The following is a 9,516-nucleotide window of genomic DNA, read 5'->3' on the forward strand; positions in this document are numbered from 1 at the left end:
AAGCCAATTGTCGACTAAATATGATGCTAGGGAGATTGATGATGTCGATATCTTTTCAGAGACGATGGTTAGTGGCAGTTCAGTGGCGACCACTTAGGACAAGATTGTAGGTCCCAACAGCATTGTTTTGGTTGTTGTTAGAGTTTTTGTTTTTTTATTAGTACTTTGTTTAGTTAGGCTCTATAAGTCCCTACTTAATTGGGGTAGGATTTGGGAGTTTTGGTCTTGCATGTTGTTGTGCCATTTTTGTGGTGTTATTCCTGGTAACTATGTGCTCTACTTTCGATGCCTTCTAGTTGTTAAAGTGATGATGATTTGGTCTTGCACGTGGTCTATCAGTATTTGGACACCGTGTTTGAGAGGGTAAATTGGTTTGTTTTAATATTGGTGGCGAGGTTGTATTATTAACTCAAGATTTGTTACATGTTATTGTAGCTCATGGTTTTGGATGTAAATTTTTGTTAGGGGTTGAGCTCATTCAGCTCATGGTTGTTGCTATTAGTGACAAATCCATAACTACGGATCTTGAATGCAATTTGCGTCGTGGTGTCGTAAGTCGTAACCTCAATCGATCATTCCAATAAACTGTAATCCTTTCAATTTATTAATAAATTTTATTTTTTCTAAAAAAAAAATTACGGCCAGTTCGGTTCACATCAAAACACGTCCATATCTGCAAGCAAAATTTTCAAAGTCCAAAAATAATAGGAAAAACGGAAACAGTTTGTGTCCATGGATAATATTCTGATTTTTCTCATTTTACAATTGAAGGCAAAAATCACCATTTATTGATAAAATAAAATCAAAGTTGCCTACATTATTCAAACTCCATCATCAGTTCATCACTATCCCCAAAAACACAGGAGGGCAATGGCAACTGGAGCAGCCCTCAGAGCTTTCAGGAAACGAATCATTCCTTCCTTCACATCCCAAACCTTCGCTTCAACCTTCAATTCTCGATCCGTAAGTTCACTCTCATCGCCACACAAATTTTCATCCTTCAACGTTTCGTTTCATATATCGCATTCACAATTTTTTCTTCTTCTTCTTCTTCAAATAATCGAATAGATTAGCACGCTGGTTTTAGCTGAACATGAAGGTAGCTCTCTCAAAATCCAATCCGTGAGCGCAGTAAAGGCAGCCAAGTCTCTAAGCAAGGACAACTCCATTTCGTTGCTGTTGGCTGGGTCCGGCCCTGGCCTCCATGAGGCCGCCGCACAAGCGGCTTCGTGCGACCCTTCAGTGTCTCAGGTATAATAAGCAATTTATGTTAATTGAAATCGGCATTAGATATGTTGTTTTTGGCATGATCGAGTTTGGTGATTGATTTTGTTATGGTGTGTTTTTCCTGTTTTGCAAATTGGTTAGCAATTCCTAAGATTATCGGGGTAATCGAAAATGAAATTGTTCTATACAGGTGCTTGTGGCTGATTCTGATGAGTTTAGTCATCCTCTGGCAGAACCTTGGGCTAAACTGGTCCGGTTGGTTCAGCAGAAAGGCGGCTACTCACATGTGATCACAACTTCAGGATCATTTGGGAAGAACATAATGCCACGGGCAGCTGCTCTTTTGGATGTTTCTCCAATCACGGATGTGACTGGAATCTCCGAGCCTCATCTATTTGTCAGGTATTTTGTTTTTCAGGTGTTTGATGTAGTCTTTACTCATAATGTAGAAAAGGTGAGGACAGGTCTCTAATGGACGTTTGCAAATAAAAATACAGACATCCACCATCCGCGACCACTCTGTAATGTAGTTCAATGATCGGAACTGTTCATGCTTTTATGTCCCTTTGCGTGCAAGGATAATTTCTGCATAAAGTCACTAGATTGGAAATGGTTTTGTTGTCAAAACTATTCAAACAAATACAGTTATACCGATTCTGATCACATCCTCTGTCACATAAAGCCAACCTATACAAATCAAATAATCTACCTTATTTTTTCCTTCCACCTGACAAAAAAAACTGAAATCATTATGATGTTGATCATAGCTAAACCATTTCCAATTTGGCTGATTTTTGGCAAGGATGATTCTTGAAAGAGCACCTAAAAATGGACAGTTCCGATCATGCAGACGTGTACTCCAGATCCCAGTATATAAAGAAAGTAAAATTATTCAAAGCCACTGGATCCACATCAACAAACAACATAGTCACTATATTAGGCAACAAAAAGCTTAATAACTTACTTGAGCTAAAGTATCCATCCAGTCCACATTAAGGTAAAAGAATTGAATGTTAGATTCATTAGCAACTTAAGCCCATAACTGTGCCCAATATTTGATCCTTTTTAGTTAGATAAACACAGGGAACTCTTACACATCTTCTTATTGTACACAAAACTCGGGTACTTTTACTTTTAATCCTCGTGATTTGGGTGCAAAAGTTTTCTTGAATTAATCAAACCCAGTGCTGAATAGTTAGAGACTGATGGATTTCCCTATCAAAGCATGGAGTTACCTAAATCAGAAGCAAACACATCATGAAATACATTTTAGTTGTAATAACTTGTTTCACTTTTGGCAAGATGCTATAGGGTTAGTTTCCTGCTCATGCTTTGGATGATCTCAGTTGACTCCCTACTGTGTATTTGCATTTACTGTGGAGTATATCTGACTAGAAGTAAGATTACATATTCATATTGCAGGCCAATATATGCTGGAAATGCACTTTGTACTGTTCGATACACTGGTGTTGGCCCTTGTCTGTTGACCATTAGAGCAACATCCTTTCCGGTTTCTCCCATCACATCTGATTCAAAATCTAATGAAGCTTCCATCTCCCAGGTTGATCTCTCCACCTTTGGTGAAGGTCCGTTTGTCAGTTACCAATGATTAAAGTATCTAGTGGCCACTACTTTGAAGTTTAACTTAATCCATGTGATTGCCTCTTTGTCTGTCTCTGAAATAATCCCTGGATAGTTTAGTGTTACATGATTAACAGTCTCTTGGGTATTCTCATTTATCAGATGCCATCTCTTGACATGGTTTTGTATCTCATTTGCAGATTCTGTTGGCAAATCTCGATATGTTAAGCACACATCCCAGGATATAGAGCGCCCTGATCTTGGAAATGCCCGTGTTGTGATTACAGGTGGGCGTGCGCTAAAAAGTGCTGAAAACTTCAAAATGATAGAAAAGCTTGCAGAAAAACTTGGTGCAGCTGGTAATGTCATTGTAAACGTTTTCTCAGTTGTTTACTACATTTGCAGTATCTGTTTTATTCTTATTGTTGTTGCCTTGTGTTTGTTTATGTCGTGTTTGTTTGCTTATGACGACCCATGCTTCCCCACTTCCTCATGTCTTTGAATATGATATGCAGTTGACCTCTGATAATACTATAATTTCACACATCAGAAGATATCTAAACTTCTCGTTCTTGAATTTATATTTTATGGTCATATGCTGTTGTTGCAATATGCATAAGAAAGTCTAACATTTTCTTCTTTTCTTTTGCTTAGTTGGAGCTACCCGTGCTGCTGTTGATGCAGGATATGTTCCTAATGACCTGCAGGTAATGTGTGTATTGTTTTTTTTTTTTTCCTGAACTGTAAAACATATATCTACTTCTATACATGTAATAGCATGGCATAATTAATGTTTTCATTTCAATTTTTGTATATATATATATATATATATATATTTTTTTTAAAAACTGTTTCAAAGTTTTCCGCTGCTAGTTGACATTCTGCAACACTGATTGAAAAATTCTTCAGCTGCTCCATCCCAGCCAGAAAGCTTGTTGAGTACTTGAGTCCCCATCTTCCATCAGAGTTTAGAGGGTTAAAAATTAAAAAACAAAGGAATATAATTTTAGTGGAACTTTATCATTTTTTTAGTTCGCGATTGTATACCAGAAAACACAAAAACACATACATCTGGCCATCACATTGAGAAAAGTGGATAGGTCTGTAAAGTCATTGGGGCTTCCATCATAATAATATGTACTATATTTTATTTCTTAACTTCATATACAGGGAATAGTGGACCTCTTGTGCAATCAAATGTCCACCTTCTGAACTCATTCTCCATATCTCCCAACAAACAAATTGGATTCATCAATCTTAACCACTTGCAATATCTTGAGGATCTGAAATTCCTATGTAAATGTTTACAATGGTTCATGCCCTCTATTGAGATTGTTCTAATTAGTCATATGTACTGGCATTCTTGTTTTTCTTCCCCTGGTCTTAGAATGTGATTGGTTTTGTCTGTTAGGTTGGCCAAACTGGAAAGATAGTTGCCCCAGAGTTGTACATGGCCTTTGGTGTTTCAGGAGCCATTCAACACTTGGCAGGCATGCGAGATTCCAAGTACATTGTTGCTGTGAACAAAGATGCAGATGCACCCATATTTCAGGTGATGACTTGATTTTTCTCCTCTTTCTATTTCATAATTGTCACTGTTGTTAATAATTAGTATACTTAACCTCTCAGATCTGAAGGTTATGACATTCTTTTCTTAAAGGCAAGAATTTTGGTCCTTTATGCTTAGAGATGAAAGAGCCATTTCAAGCAATTTTGCTACCTCAGCTGTCAAAACTCAAAAAGAAATAACAAAACAGAAAACTATTCTTAAAAATTATGGGCTCTAGGATTTTACACTCTGCAACCCTGCTTGGCATGTAATGTTCTTACGTAGAAGTATTTGCGGAAAAGATATGACATGTTCAATGGATTTTCTCTCTCTTGATATTTGCCAGTCTAATAAATTCTTTGATATGCATTACAGGTTGCTGACTATGGACTTGTAGGTGATATTTTTGATGTGATACCAGAGTTGCTAGAGAAGCTTCCCGAGAAAAAATAAATCTGTAACTTGGAACATTTCAATGGTCCACAAACTGCTTCAAGGCTGACATTTGTAAATCAGAAATTTCAAATTCAATAAAGAAAATAGAGGATTGAATATACCACAATTTTATGTTTTCCAATATCAAATTGCAGATAGAGTCGAACACATTATCAAAATCGCTGCCTCTTGATACATTTATACTCATCTTTTATTGTTCAGTTCAAAGTTTGGATTAGGCTGTCCGAACTAGTCAGAGTATTTTCCTGAATTGTAAATTTGTAATACAAGGTGAATTAGTCTTGAGTCAGCGCTTATTGGACCAAAGAATAATTTCTTTTACCAAGTATTCATGATTCTACTGTTCTGGTTTATATTTTAAACAAAGCTTACGAGTTGCTTGGAGGATGACAACATACATTCGAAGATGACAACATACATTCGAAGAATTCTGTCGTCTTTTGCTCAAGTCAGTAGTTGTCAATGTGTTGAAGGAAGCAAAATGCATTTGCAGAGATCTACTGTATGATCACCCTTGTATTCAGTTATGCAGCAGTGTTTACCTGGTCACCAAATTTGAACGGAGTTAACTAACCTGGGAGCTTGTGGTCATCCTGGTACATATACCTTTTCAGTTGACAGAGTGCGCTCTTTTCCATGAAGACATGTATACAAGATCGTTGTAGCATAGTAAGCCGTTCTAGCTATACTGCAATATTTGAAGTTTGCATTTTGGTGTTCCAAAATGTCTTTTGGAGGTCAAAGTTGAATCACATTAAGGGGAAGGGGGAACTATCTAGTACAGATTCTAAGTCAAACTACAAAGGAGTTTGATTCCAAGGTTATAAAGGGAATATATGAATTCCATTTCATTCCATTTGGATTATGCACTAGTTGTCCAGCAATAGTGAAAAAGTCTTAAACTCGAAAAGTATATCTTTCTAGACAGAACCATAAGATCAATTCTGTAAGTCAGTAGAGGATGTTATATCTACTGCATGTAGAAATAAATAGGACTTCGATTAGTAAAAAAATCTTATCCGACTACACCCAATATGGGTTGTGAGTTTTGCACTTAAAATCAAATTATAGGATTGGTTAGCTACTAATAGTGAGATCGACAGGATTCTCATTGTAGCATAGCTAACCTGTACAGCTTCTTGAAATCTTCGAAAAAACTAGAAAACTAAATCTATAATATACAGGGAGATTAAGTATTTATATTATTTTTGAGCACTGCACGTTAAACAAGCGCATCTGGTGTAGTGGTATCATAGTACCCTCCCACGGTACTGACCAGGGTTCGATTCCCTGGATGCGCAAATTTTTGTTTGTATTTTCAATTTGGGATTTTTTTCCCCCTTATTCCATTAAGTTTTTTTAATTCCCTCTTACCCAATACACTCTAAGGGAGTCTTCCCTAATACCCCATTAAGATTTTTTTTTGTTTTTAATTTTTTTTAATATCATTTTATCCATCACCCATTTGTTACTTAGAGAGAGAGAGAGAAAACGGAAGAGAGAGAAACTATAGGAGACTTTGCCGTAGCCAGTCACCGGCCGCTGGATTCCGGCCAACTTTCGCCGGATTTCAGAATCCGGTCATTGGTCGCCGGATTCCGGTCACCGGCTGCCGCCCACCTAAATTTGCTGAAAATCTCACCAGAAAGTTTTTTTGCCCCTAATAGACATCTATTGCCCCCCAATAGAAGTCTATTGCCCCCCAATAGACGTCTATTGGCCCCCAATAGACGACTATCAGCCATGTATTGCCCCTCAGTAGACGTCTATTGTCTCCCAATAGACGTTTAGATTACCAAAATGGTAATTAATCTTCCTAAAACTACACAAATAAAACTTTGATTAAAGAAAAAAAACGAAGAGATTACATCAATTCAAAACGTCTATTGCCCCCCAATAGACGTATATTGCTCCGCAATAGACATTCAAAACTTTTTTTCCTTTCCTACTGTCCCATTACTTTAAAAAAAAAAAAAATTGATTTGGCCACCCAGTCTTCTCCCTTCTTCGCCGGTTGTAGAGCCTGGACCGGACCCCTAAGTTCGCAATTGTGATTCTTTACAACCTATGAACAAATTGATGATCTTCTTGTTCAAAACGACGACGATTCGATGCCGGAGCTTGAGTCCCCTGACCTCAGACTGAAACGACATGTCGTGGATGCCCAAGGGACTTGAGGTCATCCCAGATCATGACTTGTTGGCCGGGGAGGCCGGGTCGGGTCAGCCTCCGACTATGGCGAAGATTTGGGTGGTGCCGAGCATACGGATTCGAAAGCATAAGTGGATTAAGAAGTGAATTAAGAAGAAGAAGAAGATTGCGAGGACCTGATCGGCGGTGGGAGAAGAAAACGAAGGCGGAGCAGGTTAGTCGTCGGAGCAGGAAACTTGCAGTAAGCGAGGCTGCGTCGGAGTCGGTGGTGAGAGAGAGATCAAGGTGAGAGTGAGCGGAGGGATGTCCGGCGAGATCGTCTTGGTCAGTCGGTGCCGGAAGTCATTTGCCGTGGTGACCGAATTGGAGAGAGAGAGAGAGAGAGAGAGAGAGAGAGAGAGAGAGAGAGAGAGAGAGAGAGAGAGAGAGAGAGAGAGAGAGAGAGAGAGAGAGAGAGAGAGCGCGTATACAGATTGGGTAGATGGCACGATGTAAATTCATTAATTAGCTTAGGGTGAAATTGTCATTTTGTTTTAAAATGGGCAAGTGAGAACAAAAATCTCTTGCTGGGGTAAGTGGGATAATTTTCCCTCATTTTGGGGCTTTGGGTCAAGGACCCTTAATCTTAATTCAATCTCCGCTATTATAAATATAGGCTTTAAATTCAGGAAAAACTTCATCAAAATTTGAGATTTTAAAATTTTGATTTAAATAAAAACAAAATCCGATGTGTAGCAATTAGTAATTAACTACTTTTATAACTGTTCTAACCTAATTTTTTTTTTTTTTTAGGAAGCATTATACAATAATCCACCTAGAGAGGCTACGTCAGAATTGGACCACTGCCTAGGAGCCAAAATGACCCTAACATAATATAACCCTTAAGCAATGTTTGGTTCATAGAATCAAGGTCTTGAGAAAGAAAAATTATTCATGCATTTCCTGTATTTGATATTATAAAAGAAAGGAAAATGGATCACAAAGAGGTACCACGTGGCACTGTTATGTGGTGGTCTCAACCAATAATATCACTGGAATGTGGTGAGGACCATGCAGAAGGGTTAAAAAATTAAAGAAAAATTAATTTAAGACGTCAATCAGAAATCATTACGAGTCACATGAGCTAATAAATCACCGGGAATCACCACGTGCACTATGGTCCTGGACCATGTAATAATCCCACCCCCCCCCCAAAAAAAAAAAAAAAGGAAATAAAAATAGGATGGTAAATGGTTTCCCCCACCCACCCTAGGATTCACTTTCCCTCCTAGTTTCCTACATTTATTACAAAAATATATGACCATATTCTTGACACTTTTTCCAAACACTGGAAATGAAAATTGATGGGACTTGCAATTTTTCACACCCGTGGAAAGAGTAAGGAATTTATTTCCTTTTGTTTCTGCGAACGATGCCTTATATTAATGTTTGAGAACTAAAAAACCAAACAATACTGGCTTTTCCATTAATTATTAAGGCTACCTGTTTTTGAATGTTAGAAAAACAAGAAACAATGAATTGACAAGTGGACAAACGCTTGGGAAAATACTAGTAGTATATGTAAAGAGCCAACATTATAATTAACTTGCTCACGTCTCCATATTGGTTGGCACTTGGCAGTTGCTGGTAATGAAGAAAATTATATATTACATTTTGGCGAAGCGCCAACCAAATAAGGATCATCTGTGCCTTAATTTTGTTCGACACTGATTCGTGTCTGATGGTACAATAATCATGGTTCACGGGGCTGTGCTTGGATTCCATTAGGGCGACCGGAAGGCTCCTCTAAATAATTGTGTTAGTTGCCACATTTTATATGGGGCACATACTTTAATGGCCTGCATCTTCATTATGCTTGTGTATACTGTGTGGAAGTTGGAAAATGAGCCCCCATTAATTGTGGGATTTTATTGATGCGAAGTGATGTTTTATTGCAATTAAGGTTCTAAAAATCGGCCTAGGCGGCTGAGTTCCGTTCGGATTTTGGCCTAGGCGATGGAGCTAGGCGGTGGGCTGAAAATCGGCCGCCTAGTCGGGCTAGGCTGAGCTTAGGCGTTCTGGGCGGGTCTGCTGGGCGCTAGGCGCTGCTGCAATTTTTTTTTTAATTTTTTTTAACACAAATGGGGTAAATATATAGTGAACATCGAATTTGAGAAAAGTCAAACTTGAAACTTAAACTTAAGTCGCCGTCTCCTCTCTCTCTCTGCGGCACGGCTGCACGGCCTCTCTCACTCTCTCCGGCGTGGACGCACGATCTCTTGGGCTCTCTCCTTGACTGACTCACTCCCTCATGAATTTCTGGGTTGAAGATATTGAAATTTGGTAAGTTGAATTTCTGGGTTTATTATTTTCAATCGATCTATCTGGGTTCTCACTCTATCATGGATTTCTGGGTTTTCAATTGAAGTCTCGAGCTCGTGTCAACTGGTCTTGCTCTTGGACTCTTGGTTCGATTCAAAAATCTTCAAGCTTGGTAAGTTGTTCGCTGCCTTTCTCAATTTCTCTTGGTTCGAATAATGAATGTACGAGTTTTACTATGATCAAATTGTATT

At 38.4% G+C, this 9,516-nt stretch overlaps 1 protein-coding gene and 1 non-coding gene across 2 annotated transcripts; both read left to right on the top strand.

Moving 5' to 3' along the window:
- The first annotated feature begins 802 nt into the window (after window positions 1–802).
- Window positions 803–4,913, top strand: LOC112201570 (electron transfer flavoprotein subunit alpha, mitochondrial). Its single transcript, XM_024342479.2, has 8 exons — window positions 803–963; window positions 1,069–1,251; window positions 1,418–1,629; window positions 2,650–2,813; window positions 3,009–3,167; window positions 3,463–3,515; window positions 4,220–4,360; window positions 4,733–4,913. The coding sequence occupies exons 1-8, from the start codon at window positions 871–873 to the stop codon at window positions 4,808–4,810; spliced, it is 1,083 nt and encodes a 360-aa protein (XP_024198247.1). The 5' UTR covers window positions 803–870; the 3' UTR covers window positions 4,811–4,913.
- Window positions 4,914–6,043: 1,130 nt separating this feature from the next.
- Window positions 6,044–6,114, top strand: TRNAG-CCC. Its single transcript has one exon. It is a non-coding gene; the product is annotated as a tRNA-Gly (tRNA).
- Window positions 6,115–9,516: the final 3,402 nt, after the last annotated feature.

This window comes from Rosa chinensis, chromosome 5, assembly GCF_002994745.2.
Source record: "Rosa chinensis cultivar Old Blush chromosome 5, RchiOBHm-V2, whole genome shotgun sequence".
Taxonomy (NCBI): domain Eukaryota; kingdom Viridiplantae; phylum Streptophyta; class Magnoliopsida; order Rosales; family Rosaceae; genus Rosa; species Rosa chinensis.

What these genes read in the sequence shown, in the direction of transcription:
- LOC112201570 (XM_024342479.2), top strand. Translation starts at nt 871, where the DNA reads ATGGCAACTGGAGCAGCCCTCAGAGCTTTCAGGAAACGAATCATTCCT. An exon ending in GCGACCCTTCAGTGTCTCAG is followed by an intron (nt 1,252 to 1,417) that starts GTATAATAAGCA and finishes TGTTCTATACAG; the next exon opens with GTGCTTGTGGCTGATTCTGA. An exon ending in TCTCTCCACCTTTGGTGAAG is followed by an intron (nt 2,814 to 3,008) that starts GTCCGTTTGTCA and finishes TCTCATTTGCAG; the next exon opens with ATTCTGTTGGCAAATCTCGA.